The 20,009-nt window shown below is 36.1% G+C and overlaps 1 protein-coding gene across 1 annotated transcript; it reads right to left on the reverse strand.

The window, feature by feature from the left end:
- Positions 1-1,034: 1,034 nt before the first annotated feature.
- LOC123505080 (sodium/hydrogen exchanger 8-like) lies at positions 1,035-18,546 on the reverse strand. The gene is made up of 15 exons (XM_045256124.1): positions 18,025-18,546; positions 15,062-15,342; positions 14,152-14,282; positions 13,828-13,908; positions 13,163-13,221; positions 12,906-12,989; positions 12,248-12,349; positions 11,473-11,651; positions 10,361-10,605; positions 7,591-7,760; positions 6,944-7,085; positions 6,588-6,730; positions 6,276-6,359; positions 5,913-6,056; positions 1,035-4,853 (listed from the first exon to the last, which is right to left on the reverse strand). Exons 1-15 carry the CDS (start codon positions 18,145-18,147, stop codon positions 4,755-4,757), a joined length of 2,067 nt encoding a protein of 688 aa, XP_045112059.1. The 5' UTR covers positions 18,148-18,546; the 3' UTR covers positions 1,035-4,754.
- Between the last annotated feature and the right edge of the window lie 1,463 nt (positions 18,547-20,009).

Here is a 20,009-nt window from a genome sequence, read left to right on the forward strand (position 1 = left end):
TCCTACAACTTGCCTTCTTTAAGAGGGAGGTATCGAGGCATTTGCTCCCCTAATTCTGGCTGACGGTTTTGGCACTTTTGTACTCTTTGGAGAGCCAGCGCTCAAGTGGGCTTTTTTCTAACTTTCTTTTTTTTTTTTTGTCCTTGGCTAGCCCTCTTCCCTACGTAAAAAAAAAAAAAAAAAAAAAAAAAAAGCTTCCCACCCACGATCTAGCTAGTAATAGCTACACCGTGTTCCCACCTCTCACACAAGTCCACCCAAGTTGAAAGACACTATGATCTGCCAGCTGATTTGTGTGGATGATCTGTCGTTAAAACTTTCGTGACACGGCAAGCGTTTATGAAAATAAGTGGACACGAAAGACGTTTTTGGTTACCAGGCTTAGCAGGATGATGTTTGTTGGTAAAATTTTTGAAATTGTCGCAATCTTCAGATAAGGAAAATTGTATCTAGTTTTTCATGTGTTTTACTACAAGTTCCTCCTTTTGACATTGATTCTCAGTGATGCACTAAAACAGATCTGTGATCACACTTTTCATTTCGGTCTTAATTTTTTTTTTTTTTTTTTTTTTTGCAAATTTTTTAATGTTACAATTTTCAAGTAAGGAAAACCGTATAAGTTGTTCATGCTTTTCACCACAAATCCCTCCTTTTGACATTTATCTCTCTGAGATGTAGCCTACTAACCAAATCTGTTGTTGTCACACTTTCTTCATTTAGGTCTTATAAAATTTTTGCAATATGGGATAGGAAGGTTCCAGGAAGCTAGCAGGCAATGCTGAAACAGGAATAGAGTTCCCTGGAGGCTGTAACATGAACAAGATACCTAAGCTAGAATGAAAATACTTTGTAAGATAGTTAGCATAATCAATTATCAAATTCTTACCTCAAGATCTTGCTGAAATATTCCTCCAGTGAATTTTATTTACTAATGTTATTTCTCTTCTCTCTGACAATGCCTGAGTGAAAAAAAGATTTATTCTTCTGTTTGGTGAGGATTTATGAACTTGCATTTTTTTAATAAAACAAAAACATCAATTAAGAAATTATATTTTTATTTTTTCAGTATTCTAGATACTGCTTTCCATTTTTAAGATTTTTAAAGTGATTATCAGAAAACATTGTTCACAACCATCTTTATCATCAACTTTGTTGCTTCAGTGCATTGTATAGTCATCACCTCAAGCATAATATTGCAGTAAACTGAACAAATACATAACAGGTTCTAAACAAATTCCTCTCAAGAGACATTTTCCATTTAAAAATCACTTAGACAACCTTTCAGAGGACCATGTTATAAAGCAAACATCCTGCACACATACACAAACACACACATACACACATATAATTAGCCATTAGTGTGTAGATTTATATTTCTCTTACTATATTTTATTTTCATATTTCTTATGAGTTAAAATTTATTAGCATCTTCTACAGTATCAAAGTATATAAGTATTCTTTTCATGAAATATACATATAATACATTATGGCACAATCCATCTCACACAGTATTTCACATCAAAACAACAGAAGGTGGATCAGTGTGACTGGATGTTGTATGAAATAGTGATTTACTATCTTACTTTTGATTTGCATATTCTAGTTTGATCTTTTATAATGGTTTAAAATGCCACTGGATCAGAAATAATGAGATTACAGTAACTACAAAAATTACTCAACATAGTTGATTATATTTTTGCATTTTGCATTTATATAAAGAAAAGTTTATTTCTAATCTAAAACAAGGAAATATTTGTTAATGTTTGAGATATTTACTCATTAATCTGTAAAGTACTATTAATATATTTGTTAACAAAGATGCCTATTACTCATCCCGGGCACTTGAGTTTCTTTCGTAATGAAGAAATGTTCCAATGTTATAATATAATGAATCTCCATGTTGTGTGTGTTGTGAGAGGCAACTAAAAGAGGGGTGGTGGAAAGCTCAAAACTCTTCTTCAGGTACTTTACTTTTTCTTTCCACAAATAAAAAAAAGAAGCATTTATAAATTCCATCAATTTTTTCATCCTTTTATTTTTAGCTGCTTCTTTCTTGGATGGCACTTGGATGTGCAGAAAAGGCACATTGCACAGGAAGGAAAAGTAATGAAATATTTACTTACATAACATCATCTCATAGTACAAACAATAATGAACATCAGTTGGTTTGATTATTTTTTCTAAGCAGTTGATGGAATTTCCTGTAAAGGGAAATAGCTGTGACAATTGGTCATGTCTTCTTGATTTTAATATCATAAAATCTATATCAGTGAAACCCATAATATCTCATTTTGTCATGGTCTGGTACCTTCCAAATTATGATTAGTACAAAAAAATCAGTAATACTAATGCACTAACATATTTAGGCCTAAGGATATCAGCAGACAACTGTTGTTCATATTTAAAACAATAATTTATGAACATTACAAACACATGTATCCTTCTTTTACTATTTGGCATTACAAAAGGAATGTCTGGGATTTAATATGATCAGTCCAAATGAGAAAAAGTTTTGTAAATTTTGATTCTTCATTTCCTAACACTGAAAATAATGTACAAAAGCCTGCAATAACACTATTCTTTAATATTCTTATACTTTATATAAGACTGAAAGCACTGCTAATTGCTATCAATATAGTTTTGATAAGCTAAGAAAATGATCAAAATGCTTCATGCTCCTTGCCAGTCTGTCATTACTCATAGGATGTTTTATGGTCTCACTTAGAGAGAAATCCTACATTGTTGTTGCTATTGGTCGTTCATTTTAGATTTAGTTGTCATCTGACCTACATGTGATGTCTGCACATATCGCAAACTACAGGTTAGGCAAGTGACAGGGAGAATTATATCTGCCACCTATGATGACAGACTTATGTATCATTCTTTACATATTGCTCCTGTACTAATTGGCCTACCTTTATGTAGCATCTTTTGAACTTAAATATACTTCATGACCTTTGGAAAAGATTGATATTTGTATTTTACTAGACACAGCGTTACCTTTCTGTGATCCTTTCCTTTGCAATGTTTATAGTAAAACAGTAAAATTTCATGTTTTTTTTAAATGTTATCCAAATAAGAAAAAAAAACATCATTGTCTACAACAATCAACAATCATTTCATTGATATGAACATAAGAAATTCCACAAGAATAATATAATTAAAGACATAAATACACTCAAGAAAAAACATATATCAGAAATACATCTACAACTTTTATTGCACTGGATTTTTATTGAAAATTTAAAAATTGAAGTTGGTAAAAATGTTAATCAGACAAGACGTTACATATATATAAAAAAAAGTAATGTAATGAATATTAGTTGTCTTTTATAGCTTATATTGTATTGTGTTTGATTTGAATTTTTGTGCACATTTGATAATTACTTATGTATTTTAGTATCAAAATATGAACATAATTGCACATACAGTGGAAAGGTTTTCCCACATTATTTTGATGCAACAATTTCTTAATGAGTAATTAAACATTCATTAAGTTGGTATCCTGTATCAATCCATACAATCATGCAATTATTAAACATTTTGGCTTTGCATAAAATATCTTATATTATTTCTCAAAAATCACTGAGAGGAAGGAATGATTAATTATGTAACATGCTTAAAACATAGACGTACATGTGCAACTTTTCAATACTAAATGTAATGTCAAACATTTGAAGTAGTTTATGGCACTGCTGAGCAATTAAACAAGAATGACTCATTTTTGGGAGAATTAATATTCATTTAGAGCAAAGGTAGTAGTATCACAATAAGGGCTTTCATGCCTTCTGGTATGTGTTGAATTAATATCTAATCACATACACAAACCAATTCAGAGAGAGAGAGAGAGAGAGAGAGAGAGAGAGAGAGAGAGAGAGAGAGAGAGAGAGAGAGAGAGAGAGAGAGAGAGAGAGAGAAAATGGATAAAGATTAATTATTGAAAGTAGATGGAAAGACAGTAGATTCATAAAAAGAAAAATTATTAAAAGTAGATAGAAAGACAATAAATTCATAAAAAGAAAATATGCTAAATTCATAAAAAGAAAATATGCAGGCGGCTTATTTGATGTAAAGGAATCCATTATCCTGAACAAAAGCATGTTCATAAGTTGTGTGAGCAAAAACATCAATTGAACTAAAGTAGTTATGGTGATGGAACACAAGCCTAACATAGACTACTTATAAGCCAATTCTAAACCACTTATATTGCAGTATGCACACACACACACACACACACACACACACACACACACACACACACACACACACACACACACACACACACCGACGTACACACACACAATTATGTTTTTAGCTGCTTGATTAAAACAAGGAAGAAAAATCAACTGGATGACAAAGCGAATCATAGCATGTGCCAGAATATAATTTATCAGTGAATCACAAAAAGGAACTTCCCTCATTGTCATCACTTATATGGTGGGAAAAAGTCTTACTTTAAGAAAATCTTTTTTATTTTTTTAATTATTTTTTTTCATCCCGGTTAGTTAATTTCTTGATGAAAAAAGTCAAATTATTACAAATGCCAGATCATGGACTTAACATAGTGACAAGAATCATAAACTTGACTTTATAGCTTTCCTTTAATAATAATAAATCAGCTACCAAATGATGGTAGGATATTCTTACATTTAAATAAAAATATACATGCTATTTACATAAATATTTGTCATTTACATAAAGCACATAAATCTCTGAACAGAACGGTTTTATCAAACCAAAACATATTATGTACATTAGTGAGCAGTAAAAATTTCCTCTTCTTCTGACTCTGAAGCCTGAACATTGATTGACTGGTAGCACTGTTTTTTCAGGTCATAAGCATGGGACCGAACCTGGAAAATAAACAAAATTGAAAATAATGGTTTGAAGGGTTAAACAAAGAATCTTATTTCAAGTAATATATCTGGTATAGTTAATATAATTTATTGGGTATAACAAAATCTTAAGTATAATAAACAAACTGCACAATAATGAGCTTTAGATTGTTAAAATCAGAGAGAAGTTTACATAATGATATAAAAAGTTGCTCAAACTTGTCATATAAAGATTACCACAAGTGCACTACAGGACCTCCTTTTGAGCAGCTTGGATTTTATTTAAGAAATATTATGCTGCAATAAAATCAAGGTGTAAGTTGCATGGCCTGGGCTGTTGAGAGTAGCAATGGTGGTAGTGCAGATTCACTCACTCATCTTCTCTATTCAATTATCTTATCCAAAGCATTGAATGGTCACTAAAAATGCTGTACAAGATATGCCCTTACTAAATAATATTGAATGTCAGAGAAGATAAGTGGAAATGGAGAAGAGGGGTTTTGTGGTGGTATTCTCACCATCTGCACTGACACCACTCCCAAGACCCTACCAAGGTCCTTTCAGTGTTTTTTCCAGTCCATTGTAGTGTTCTGACTGTCAATTAGTGGCAAAGGCCTCCATGATGTCTGAGATGAAGGAGTGGGAAATGATAGTGATGGGCTGAGAGTGGGTTAGCATGACGGACTGAGCATGTCTGAGTTGTGATGGCAGATGTATGTATGACACTTTGTCTCATTTCCATACAATGATTCATACAAGTCATGTAAGCTATCTGATTTTTCCCAAAAATGTATATAAATCTATCATTACACTTCATAAAAAACATTACCAAATGAACCAAATTATTTTAAAACAACTGTAAAGGTCACAAAACATTACATAAATCAAAACACAGCAATTGCATGCTTACCAGCTTTGGGATCTGCTGTGGAACATTTCTGGTCTTGTAACAGACTCAATAAAAGGAGCTAGATCATGATCATCATTACTGACCTTCCACTCTCACAGAACTGCCATATACTGTTGCTTATCAGTTTGTATGGTGACTTCCTGGGGAACTTCACCCTATTAACTAACCTCTTGATGAGTGACTCGCCGTATTAGGAAGGGTCGGATGTACAGTAAGTCCAACTTTAGGAAACCTCTCAACTGGCTCCCTGTAGGACTGTCACTTTCATCTTCTGTATATTCTGATAAATGTTCCGAGTCCAGTGCCTGACCCTGAAGTCAATAAAAAATATATTTATAGGAGTATAATAATATAATGCATAGGAATTCAGCATTTTAAGGTTTGTTTAGCAGAATAGTATGTAATAGTACTTCATCAATAAATAATGCCAGAATATGATTGGTTAAATTCTGTATTTATATTCCTATAGTTTATTACTATAAAAAACAAATTAATCATATATAAGATAAAAACATCCATCTTATACTTACCCATTCTCTAGTTTTGCTCAAGGTTAGCTCTTTGTCTCTTTCCTTTATTCTCCTGTTCTTCTGTTGTTTGTCTGCCTTTAGATACTGATCAAAAGAGAAACATGTGTTATATTTTTATTCTAGACTGCCAGAGAAAGAATGACAAAATGTCAACCTTATATTTGTGAGAACTAGCTAGTAAGAAAATAAATATTTCATTTTCTTAATTTGCTGACGAGCAGAGAGAAGTGAACAAGAACATGTGACATTTCCTTTTCTTATGATAGCTACTCATTATTACACAACCAGTTACTGCAGTGCATCAACTCGTACCTTTATAAGTGGCATGGTTGAGCCGCCAAGGATGAATATTGTGAAGAGAACAATGATGAGAGTTGTTGTTACAATCACATGACGCTTCTCATCACTGAACTCTAAGTGAAGTGCCAAGGCATAGGCAATGGCCCCTCTCAAACCTGCAACAAGCACTGGTATTAAAGAAGCTGTGACATAATTAATAACTGGAGTGTGCACACTTAGGATCTGACAAAGAAACAGCAGACTAAAAATGTTGTTTTGGTGACTGCTGTTTGAAAATAGTGATTTCAAAAATTTGTAAACGATCAAAATAAATTTTTAATCAGGAAAATTTTTAAATGTACAAATTCTAGATAAAGGTTTCTACTCACCACTGAACCACATAATAAACATCATCCTATAATTGATTTGATGATCACGAAACTTATTTGCCAACCATGAGAGAGGAAAAATATTGAGAGCCCGGCCAACTAGGCAGAGCACGATACTCCACAGCACCAGTGCCAGGTGGAACTGTAAAGTGAAAGATACCATTAATGTCTAATATGAATACCTTGAGACAGTTAACCAGTACAAATTCACTGGACATTCAGTGTTCCCCTCACGTATTCACAGTTTTGTATTAATGGTTTTGCAAATCATGCATTTTTATCAAGTGTCTCCGTCAGCTCAGACATTTGATTCTTCCAATTAAGAGAGAGAGAGAGAGAGAGAGAGAGAGAGAGAGAGAGAGAGAGAGAGAGAGAGAGAGAGAGAGAGAGAGAGAGAGAGAGAGAGAGAGAGAGAGAGAGAGAGAGAAAGAGAGAGAGAGAGATTGTGTCAACCAGCTGATAACTCAACTGCTCTCTCTCTCTCTCACTCTGTCTCTTAACTTTGTTAAAAAAACAAGTTATAGTACAGCAACTGAAGCAACTATGAGTTGAAGATTTTACTTGAAAGCTTATTTGTTTGAAAAAGGAGGCATTCAATAAAGGAGGTTCCACTCTCTATTTAAAATGATAACATCAGTTCTCCTTACCTGGTGTCTGAAACTAAATAGGGCAAGTCCAAGATAGATGAAGACTGTACATTCAGCTATGAGGGCCAGTGTGCGCATGAGGTGTTGCATGGTAATCTGCATCACTGGAGACATGTTGAAATGGGTGTAATGAGACATTACTATACCATTGAAGAGGATTGCCATTATTCCTGAGAAGAAGAGTACACTGAAATTAATATTTTGCTCTGTTATGTGTCTGTACGATAATTTATTGGTGGTCTGGAGTTCCTATCAGAAAAAAAATTTACTACAGCTTTGAATTTCACAATTGCATGAAGTTTTCTAATCAATACAAAACACACCAATCCTATACCTACTTAAACACCCACAGCCTAACCACAAAGGGGATTAAAAACTCAAAAAGCATTAATGACACCAACCAGTGAACCAAATGATGACAATGCTAAAAAGCAGATATGTAACTACTACGTGAAGGGATACCTAAAGAAACATGCCACACATGAAACCAAAGAACCACCAGCCATTTGCAAAGGACAACAACATGGTTGCCTATACATGTAACATGCAGCTGCATATTGTTCTCCATCAGGACACATAGCGAGCCTGAACCCATGCGGCTTATGGACCTACTCATAAGATGGGAGGCCAGCCTGTGGGAGGACAGCAGGACTGTCTGCCATCACCAGGAGTGTGCATATTTGACTGCTACCTTGGCCATGACACACCAGCACTACTAGGCAAGTCTCCTGGCTGGTCACTCCTTGGCCCTTGTATTGAAGCTGTGTTCACCTGTAAGAGGGAGGAGGGATATGGAGGGCCACCTCACCTTCACCCATATTAAGGAGTTGGTGGGCACACTGACTGCCTGAAGAACTACAGTACTACCCTGCAGCACTTATATCTGCGGGTTGAGAACGCAATGGATCTATCAGTCTAAACTGACTGACTACAGCTGGGTTGTTTTACAGGTTTAATGGCAAACCAAATATTGTTTGGGGTTCATGAAGACTGCCTCTAACCAGTAACCACTGTATATGTAGCACAATGACTCTTTGCTCTGTGGAGATGAAGTGCCACAAGTGCTACACTTTCTCTCATGCTGGGCTCATCGAGAAGTGTGGTTATCCTTTCCATGTAAGGTGAGCTTTGTCTCCATATTGCCTTCCTATTGGACTACAACCACAATTACACCATGAAAATGCAATTATTCTACAACAAAGTCTCTGACTAGAGGCATTGCCTCCTGTCAAGGCCTTCTTGTTCCAAGTCACCTAACTGCCTTGTCAAATGAAAATATCTTTTATATTGTTCACCGATATGCAAATGTGTAAGATGTGTGAGATTTTGGCTCTTCAGCAATGTGAGTGATTCCAATCACACCCATCACTGGAGGGAGACAGAGTGATGTAATGCCCTCTAGATAGACAATGGCCATCATCACTTCCTTGCTGGGAGACAAAACTGAGAGATGGCATGGTTCTAGGACATATGCACCATCTCTCGCTTCTATGTTTCTGTTCATTATCTTACACACTCACTGCAGTAAATACACTACAATGATCTCCAGTTTTGCCACTAAGTGGACGAATATTTTGACTTGAAGGAATGACTTTATGGAATCTGTAATATGGAAAAGATATGCAAGAGTTTAAAGCTGGAGGCTCTTTTCCATTTTAATAATGTGTACAACTTGACTACTGGCAGAACTTACTTAAGGAGCATGTGCTTCATTAGTACTTCATCCATAACATATATGGATACCAACCACCCCAGAATGGTTAAGTACTTCAGGATAATTTGACCACATAAATGAATTCACTGTGAAACAACAACCCTTTACATGTCAGAATAGGATGTTTTCCACTTGCAAGAAGTTAATGTGTGCACACTTCCAGGAGTTCACCAATCTTCCACACACCCTCAACAACACCAGGTAACAAAATGATGCTGCAACACCAAAAAATTGCTCAGTACTCATCCTTTAACCTTTGCTGGGGCGCACGCACACACAGTCAGTCAGTCAGTCAGTCTCTCTCTCTCTCTCTCTCTCTCTCTCTCTCTCTCTCTCTCTCTCTCTCTCTCTCTCTCTCTCTCTCTCTCTCTCTCTCTCTCTCTCTCCAGGAAGCATTCTTTGAAAGATGAAAACTAACTCAACAAAAGTAAGACCTCAACAAAAGAAAGTAATATAAGTACATTAGAACACAAATCTAACCAATCCTATGAAGCAGCAAAAGTTTCCTTCACCCAGCAAGTATGAAAGAAATGAGAAACATTTGTGCTCATGCCCTTTCTGAATCTTTTTTCCAAAATAGTCAGTGAGTGATCCCTATCCTTCCTGTAAGTAAACATCAATAGCAGAACGATGTACCAAATATATTTGAAACAGCAAAGTTTTTTTTTTTTTTTTTTTTAGCATGTCTAACATTTGAGCCTTCTATTGCATATGCAAAGCATGTTGCTTTTGTTGTTTGACTACTGGAGCAGTTACCTTCACCTGGAACATGCTTCTTTCATGGTGATAGCTGAGCACAGTCACGGTTTATACATTCAATAATAAGCAACAAACACAAACATTAGCAGACATGAGTAGTGGAGCAATGTCATGGCAAGGAGCAGACTCATGACCAAGTGCTTGTTGTGACACATTTTTCAGTGCATTTAATGCATTACATTTTACATTCTACCTGCACAACTGTATCCTTGCAGCACAATGTAAAGCTGTGCTATATCCTACCTGCAATGAGTAACACCAAGCTGTATAATACAATTAAACTGCCATTGGCAATACCTGATAAGTGGATCCCCTCAGCAAGGGTGTAAGGAGCGTAGATGAAGATGATGATGATACAAAGTTCCAGGGATGTGTATTCCCTGACAGGCACATACTTCAGGAGAAGAGCACTGAGAAGGGCAAAAGCCACTCCAATCCCTGCTGATGCGAAAAACATGACACAAAATCGCCACATTGTGTACAGCGCTGCTTCTCCAGACCCCATGGTGGCCATCGCTGGTGATGCCATTTCAATGACAGTACTGAAATTATACACTCATAATTAGATTTATGTTTCAAGAAAACACAAAAATTTTCAGTAAATATCATCTTATTAAATGATACATATAATTTTCATAAATGAATATCCATTAGCAGTGGTTAGCTCACAAACCAATACAAGTAACACTTACTATTGTTATTTGATAACTTTATTAATTACAAGATGTGCAATAAAGTCATGACAAAAAAATAACTTAACAAAGGTATTGAAAAATAAAAGTTGGCAGATGGTAGAGCTAGGGTTCAGGTATTAAATCTCTGGAGGGTTTAGCTTTTCAAGATTTCAAAACCAAAAGATACTCACATTAAAGAATATTTGTGCAAATTAATGCAAACACAGCATCAGTAATTGAAAAAGTTATGCAGTTTAAGTCACCAGATGATGCTGGTCTGAACCAATCGGTCAGCATTGGCTTTCCTACTTCTATTAAAAATCTATTGAGAGAATGCATGAGGAAAAGGCACACGTTACTTGTGATCCTAATAACAACCACAATGATAGTGCCAGTCAATGTATGCATGTATTGCAGTATACAATTAAATAATTCACTATTCGATTAAGTGGAATGTAACTTAATATATTTACTTTTTTTCCAGTTCTCAACTTTTTAAGTTACTATACACTCTGGTAAGCCACCAGTTAAGTATCAGGAGTAGCAATCTGGTCCTGTAACACACAGTGTGATCTTAACCCAGTATATCATACAGGCTCCATCCAAGTTGTGTGTCATTGCTACATTACTACATGGATCATTATGTTGAGATCTAACAGCATGGCCCAAAGTTTTTCCCTACATGATTTGAAATAGACCTGCACTGAACACTGCATCCATGCCATCCTATATTACCTGGTGAGAACGATGGAGACGGCATCATTGAGGATGCTTTCCCCAAACACAAGCATGTAAAGAACTTGGTCCACATTGAGAGCATGGAAGATGGCTAGAGTGGCCACAGGATCCACTGCTGATATGAGGGAGCCAAACGCAAAACTCTCTACAAATGTTAACTTGTAAACAACGTCAGCCTGCAATATGTTAAACATGCATTAATTCTATAGCTCTTACAATGAAACTGATGGAAATTCACTGCAGAGACTGTTTCTCATAATATCTAAATATTGAATATCTCTTATTTGTGTCTATAAAATAATCCTTAACATAAGGTGACTATACACTGGAAATCCTTCAAATAGAATTCTAAAATCTGGTGGTGCACAAGGCACTTGATTTAAAACTGAGAGGTCCAGTTCAAATCCTTGTCCAAGCTCAACTTAACAATGAAGAGACAAGGAACACAAATTGAGGAGTTGTGAGTTTGCCTTACCAGCAAAATTTAAGACTATGAATCATACTCTATTATTTGTGTATATTAAATATGAATTTGTGAAGATTTCCTTCAAGAAAATGAAAATATACTTCATTCCACACTCTGGAGTAAAATCAAATTAATAAAAATAAATGAAACATAAAATATTAACTTTGAGCTGAAAGAGTGCAATATTTTGGAATTGTATTCATATCTAGAATTTCATGTCCAATCTGGTGTATTATTTCTAAGTCATTATAAACACTCACCACTTCAGCCAAAAAAAGCATTAGCTACTATGTGTTTAAGACTCACCTGTCCAAGTAGATACACTCCACCACCCACAATGAGTGCAGATATCACTGTTCCCACAATGGCAAACAGCAGTATTGACCCAATGTTTTGGAAGAAATTACCCTGTAAAAAATTATAATGGATTATTAATTGATAAGAGTTCATGCTGAGACATGTGTTGCTAATCTATCAAGTGTTTCAAACAGTAAGCCTTCACGCAACAGCCTTCCTGACTCCAAACAATCTGTCAGTGTAGCCATAGATTCTGCAGTGAATTACACACTCTTGTGTGTATATCTAGAGAAAAATGTGTTTCCCTACCACCCACTCTACACACAGTCTTCTCTCAATTATATTCAAGTGAACATGAATGGCTTCCAGTAAGTGATCTATACATATGTTGCATAAGCTGATACTCCAACACAATGCAACAATACAAAACTATCTTAGTAAAATACTCTTGGAAAAGATATTTGCATTTAAAAAGGAAGCATAACAGGTAAAAATCAACCATGTATGATTAGAAAAGATCATGACAAAGATCACATTGTTGTAATGTCACACAAGTTGGCATGGATGATATTCTTAAGTATTTGCTTCTATTCCAAAAGAACATCTAGAATATGCATAGTATAAGCATAATTAGTTCACCCATAAAGCACTCCAACTTTAAACTAACCTTGTGAAGATTGTACCCAGACTCAAATATGATGGGCGGCAGGATCACCAAAAAGAAAACAGTTGGAGAGAAGGCTTCCTCTTTCTGTAAAAATTATATATATATATATATATATATATATATATATATATATATATATATATATATATATATATATATATATATATATATATATATATACATATCTTATCAAAGCTTATTTCTACTAAACAAAAATCACACTCAAGTGGCATTTATCAAATTAATATTAAAATTACCTGCCAATTTGCAATGTGTTTGCTGTACAAGACCTTTAAAGCAAGTCCAATTATTCCTCCTGCATAAAGAGAAAGAAACACACTTTAGTTATCTCAATATACATCCCCTATTTGCTTGCAGTTTTCTTCTTTCTTCGATGCCAGCAAGAGAAGACAGGAAAAGGCAAGCTAAAGTATGTGTATTTACAAGTATATAGTTGCATTCATGTACACTTATAACTTACAGGGCTTGAGTTGCATTTGTGTTGTTACATCTCCATATCTACATTTATCCAATCTGTTTTTCAACTAGTGCACACTCTTAATACACTACCTGCTCTTTGTGTGTGTTTATCTATATTCTGTGTGTTTTTAATTCCACACAGCACATAATCTAACTTCATAATAGCTGCTCTGCCAAGAGATGAGAGAAGGATTTTTTATTTGATACATTGATATCTATACATAGCGTGTACAGTAAAAAACGGCACTCATGTCAGAGAGAGAGAGAGAGAGAGAGAGAGAGAGAGAGAGAGAGAGAGAGAGAGAGAGAGAGAGAGAGAGAGAGAGAACATAGATATCATGGAAGCATGCTTTTTTTTTTTTTAAAGAAAATATACAATCATATCATTCACTAATAACAATCTTTAACAACATTATTTTCCTCTAAATATGATAGTTCTTACCTACAATAACACAGGCAACACTTTCTGGCAGGTAATTCAGCTTTGTTTTAAGCAAGAAGAATATCAAGATGACACACATAGCTGTTGAAAAGAAAGTAAAAACAAAACTGAGTAACATCAAAGTACATTATTAGCAGAAGAAAATCTCCCAAGCTCAATTTTATTAACTTGTCCTTGAAATATCTTCATGATGCCAACAATCTTAACTACAATATTATGCTCATTACTAAACAGACAAGTTATGTAACTATGATCATCCATGATAGTTATATGGCATTACAGGCATTTATGTAACTGAAGACAGAGTAAGTTAATTAAGTTTACCCAGCACACAGAGGATGAGGAAGATTGACAATGAGGATAGGTGTTCCTGTTCAGCTGCCCCCACTTCAGGCAGGTCAACACTTGAGTGGCAAGCCTGGGTTTCATTTGCAGGCTCAGTGTCAACAACAGCCCTAAAATGCAAAAATCAACACTCAATTTAAGGCAAAAAATGAACATATACATATCAATACATGGGTTGGGAGTCAACAAAGCTGAAAAAAAAAAAAAAAAAATTTCATATCACACATTCTTGAAAATCTGAACAGTACTCGTAATCTAAAAATTTCATTAGTCAATGAAAATTCTGACCAGATTCCCTATTGTAAACTAACAGTTAGAGAGAGAGAGAGAGAGAGAGAGAGAGAGAGAGAGAGAGAGAGAGAGAGAGAGAGAGAGAGAGAGAGAGAGAGAGAGAGAGAGAGAGAGAGAGAGAGAGAGAGAGAGAGAGAGAGAGAGAGAGAGAGAGAGAGAGAGAGAGAGTTTGTGAGGACAAGGTGTTTAAGCAGGTGTGCAAAGACGTTCCCATGACTAATCTTTCAGGAACGAGTGGGCAATTACATGCATCTTGAAAACTGGGCCACATATTCAGGTGAATTGAAAATATATAACATTCATATGATGTAAAGGCTCATCTATTCAGAAAAGAAAATCAATGAAGTAAAATAGGTAAAATAAATACATAAACAAATAAATAAAGTAACTAATAGTGTGTGTGTGTGTGTGTGTGTGTGTGTGTGTGTGTGTGTGTGTGTGTGTGTGTGTGTGTGTGTGTGTGTGTGTGTGTGTGTGTGTATAAATAGATACATAAATAGATAAATTGAGAAATAGATAGATATAGATAGATATAGATATAAAACTTTGTGTACATTGATGCTCTTAAATGGGGTAACATTTAACAAACTGTACTCACCCGTCATCTTTCTCCTCGGAGTGCTCTGATTGTTCAGGCTGATTATCATCCTTGACACAGAACAGATGACAGAATGAAGTCAACTTGTCTGGATTATTGTTCGTTACATTGCAGAAACTGTTGATACTAACGTTAGCAACACGCACACTTAAATTTGGGGCCTCTGTGGCCTCTATACTAGTGGTGGTGGTGGTGGTGGTGCTAGTGGAGGTAGTGGTGGTGGTGGTAGTGGGTGAAGCTGGAGGGAAGAAGTCATCCCTTTTTTTATCTTCACTGAGAGGCTGAAAAAAGTAAATATGTACATGATAGGTCAAGTTACCCTTCAACTACTGTCTCGTGTGTGTGTGTGTGTGTGTGTGTGTGTGTGTGTGTGTGTGTGTGTGTGTGTGTGTGTGTGTGTGTGTGTGTGTGTGTGTGTGTGCACAATTGAAAAATTGTCACACGATATCTATAGATATTCTCTTTAACTCTATGAACTCTTGGGCATTGCTTTATGGACATGATAATGGAAAAATTTAACAGTAATCTCATCACCGATAACTGACATTCAATAACTAACTTTAAATTTATCGGCCACCTGATAACCGATAAATTGATTCCTCCAAATTTTTATTTTCATTCTTATCTTAGAAAATTTAGAAAAAAATCACACTCGATTTTTTAAGTTTAAAACTTCAAACTGCTCATGTTCCAAAAACTGAAATTCTTGATTATTATTAATTTTGAACCAAAGGTATCAGCAATACCAATAACCTGAAAATGCATGAAAAATAATTATTAAGTAACTGATAATCTGTTATCGTTATCATGATCATGCCCACCTATGGTCATATATCCTTAATATCAAAATGTTACATTCCTGTCAGGTATGCTGTATCATGAAGCCGTTAGCTATGTCATTTGGTAGGACAGGACTACCAATGGAAGGTTGACCTGTAGCTTAACTATTTTATCATACTGTAGGAGTGTTAAAAGCAAAAGTTCCAAAATAATATTAAATTTATATTTAGCAATGGTCAGACTTCATCTATATTATGCAGTACAGTTCTGGTTTCCACATTATTATTATTTTTTTTTCTTATTGCCTACAGCGCCTGCAGGTGTACTTGAAGAGTATGTATAGCAAGCGGATATAGATCTATTATTATCGGTACAAAGGAGAATGACAAAGAATACAGGGGATGAGAGATATTCTCTTAGGAAACAAGATTGAAGCTGTTAAATTTGCATTCCTTAGAAATATCTAGGTTGAGAGGGGACCTAATATAAGTCTTTAAGTGGGAAAGGGGTTATAACAAATGGTCATAATAAAAATTCTTAGGATCAATAACCAAAATAGAATCATAAATATTTTGTTCTAGCTTGAAGAAGTTTAAGTTCAACTCATAGAAACTCACAGACAACTCCTGGAAGAGGCCGATTCAAGCCTGTAACTCCTACTCTGAATTACACATTCTGGATTTTATGGTCATGTGGTCAAGCCTGTAATCAAGGCTCCCTATTTTTGCTGTGTAATCAAATCTGTTTTTCATCTATCCATATTTCATCAAACTTTCTTTCAAACTCATAAACTAATTCAGCATTTACCACACTGTCCATGAGGCTATTCCAAGTATTCACCACTCTATTACAGAAGAAATACTTTCTGATGTCTAATTTTGCTCTTAGCTTGAATACTTTCTTTCCATGGACCCTTGAGCTTCCAATCCTTCCTGCATCTTAAACAAACCTTCACATACATCTCTGTCATACACTCCATTTTAAAGGTTTCCACCATGTCTCTTCTTGATTTCCTATATGCCAACATTGGTAGATTTAGTTTCTTCAACCTTTCCTTATAGGAGAGATCCTTCAGTGTGGTACCAATTTTGTTACCCTACACTGAATCTTTTCAACATCCTCCACATCCTTTTTCTTGTTGGCACACCACACCTGGTTGCCATATTCAATGTGTGGTCAAATGAATGCCACATAGTACAAAGATTCAAATATTTCCTCATCCATGGTAATGAATCATGTCCTTTTTTTTTTTTTTTATTTATACCATGTGGGCTTTTCACGGGAATTTATGGACTAAAGGGGATACTTTTTTGGGGTACCTCCTATCTCCAAGCCCACCCGCTAGGAAGCCATTGCCCCGAGTGAGGAAGCCCAACCTACACTCGGACTGTGGACAGGATTCGAACCAGTGCGCTTGGAGACCCCTCAGACTCCAAAACACGCATGGTTCCCCTGTACCACGGCGGCCCTTATTAAACCAACTATTGTATTTGCTTTAGTTATTTTCTTCGCAAAATGTTAATTGAAATTTAAATCTTGGTCAATCTTTACTCTATTATAATATGGTTCAGATTTATGAAAGAGATGTGAAGGAACTGATTCTCAAATAAAGTGGTAGATGAATGGAACAGACTCAGTAGTGCTGAGTCAGTAGGGAGCTTCAAAAGAAGATTAGACATATATATGGATGAGGATGATAGGGAAAAATGGGTTGGTAAGTTTCACACGGACTGTCACCTGTAGAGCTGATAGCTTCTTGCAACTTCTCTTATTTTCTTATGTCCTCATTTGCAGCCATAAAGGATTCATTCTTCCGTGACATTTCATTATTTTTGTGTAATTTTCTAATTAGTCAAATGTGTGTACATTGATCAGTGTGCCACTAAGCAAGTTTGAGAACTGATAGATTAGGGTCTAGGGCTGGAATGACTAGGACATTGGCTAGAATGACTTAGAATCACCAGAGTATCCTGATAAGAAAAAAAAATATAGAGAAAAGGACAGTTACAATACTTGTGGACCCCATCAACTTTGCAGAATATTAGAAAATGAGTCATAATAATAACAGTTATGAAGCGTGGTATTACTTGATATACTTCCTAACGCTAAAAATGTGGTTTACCGAAATGATGTCAGAAATTACACAACAGAATCATCTTAAGTTATCCACCCGCACAACTTACGTTAGATCCTATTGCTGTAGACTGGCCTGGGGTGCTGTTAGCCTGCTGGTTTGCTCCTTGAGTCTGCTGTCCCACTATTAACAGCAGAATCGTCACCAGCACCAGTGGGAGTCCCGACCTCATACTATCTAGAGCAGCCTGGCCAAGGCCGACACTCGAGAGTTGGTGGCCCAGTCACTGCTGCTGACACGCCACAAACTGTGATACACTCTCCACCAACCAACTGACTCGAGTTTCTCCTCTCACTAGAGTCCGTACCACCACTATGGTCCCCCACACGTGTCATGGATGAACACGCCCCCAAAAAGTGTTTACATTCTGCGCCATTTGTGGAGGTGACACATCAGCAACCTGTCTGTATCGCGGCGCGCACTCTGTTGATATCTGCTGCCTCCGCATCGCTTCACCGCCACTGGCTTCCTCTTACATTAACTTCATTCTTATGTCAGTTCAGTCTTTTAATTCTGCAGCACATCTCTCCTCGTATGTTTTGCCAATAGTGTTAGCGGGTGATTTTCAGTATACTCTCTCCTGCCTTGAGTAATATAGATGTGTGCTTCGTCCCTTCTCAGGTCTAACTATAGTAAATGTTCACTAATAAACAACTTATTTGCTTTAATCTCAAATGCCAGCGATTACATTTGCTGTACATGAAGGAACTCGTAAGGTTATTGTATGAATCTAAAGTCATTTTGAGAGAGAGAGAGAGAGAGAGAGAGAGAGAGAGAGAGAGAGAATATTTAAGGCATCGTGACAAGACCAGAGACGAGTGAAAGATGTCATGTGACAAGCCTGTTTGCGGCTTAAACTTTTGATGTTCATTATTATCTCGTGATGTTCATAATTTTAAGTTGTATCATTTAGATAATGAATTATAGTGAGCATCTGTCAAATTTAGCTACTTCGCTTTTCATGACTAGAAGATTATTTCTTTTCGATTCAGTGTCAATGACGGACAGCGACTAGCAGGTGCCTTATGAAACAGCCACGCGTCACGCCAGAGTCACGTGCATGGGAGGTGCGGTGAATCACGGTGCATCACATTGAATGGTAAAAATCAAGATGTATTACGGAATATTCTTATTAAAAAATATAGATCTGTAGCAAAGATGGCCTCCAGTTTGCTTCCTTGAGCTGTAGTCTTTACAAACATGATTCCATGATTCATTGTGATCTTTTCACTATCATGTATCATTGCTCTCTCTCTCTCTCTCTCTCTCTCTCTCTCTCTCTCTCTCTCTCTCTCTCTCTTCCCCACCATGGTCTGCTAATTTGTGTGTGATTTCTGACAGGAAGCGGTATACCTTTGTCGGATCACGAGTATTTCCTGCACTGGTCCCTGGTTGGCCAAGACTCCCGGGCCAAGGGTGAACAGAGCTGCTCACGTTGACCAATATCATTTCAAAACTGGTCGAGCTTACCTTTACATGTTTATTAGTGTTTTTATTTTTCGCATATTCTAAAGCGAATATTAGTCTTTATGTACGGTGCATCATAATTTTACAAACTACGAATTCAGTTAAATGAAAATCGGTTCCACTTGTAGTTATCTAGATCAACGGAGCTCCACCCTCGCTACAAAAACAAACCGAGCGGTATTGTTTTCACTTTTCAGTGGTTGGTTTGCCCAGTGCCCAGTGATGAGCAGGGCACGGCGAGGATGGCGTGCCTGCCCCTCACCGCGCTCTGTCAGGAGTTCAATCTCCGCGGAAAGTAATAGTGTTGATCTTCGGGATTATTGGCTGTCAAGGTAAATGTGACAGTGGTTTCAGAGGCGTGAGGAAATTCAGTATAAGGAAAATGATGATTGGTCGATCTCTCTCTCTCTCTCTCTCTCTCTCTCTCTCTCTCTCTCTCTCTCTCTCTCTCTCATGACTTGTGGTAATAATAATTGTCACCATTATTGAAGTGTCAAAAAAAAAGTATAAATATAATCATACATGTTCCGTAACTAATAGTATTAATGATAATAATAATAATAATAA

This window comes from Portunus trituberculatus, chromosome 17 (genome assembly GCF_017591435.1).
Source record: "Portunus trituberculatus isolate SZX2019 chromosome 17, ASM1759143v1, whole genome shotgun sequence".
In the NCBI taxonomy this organism is placed as follows: domain Eukaryota; kingdom Metazoa; phylum Arthropoda; class Malacostraca; order Decapoda; family Portunidae; genus Portunus; species Portunus trituberculatus.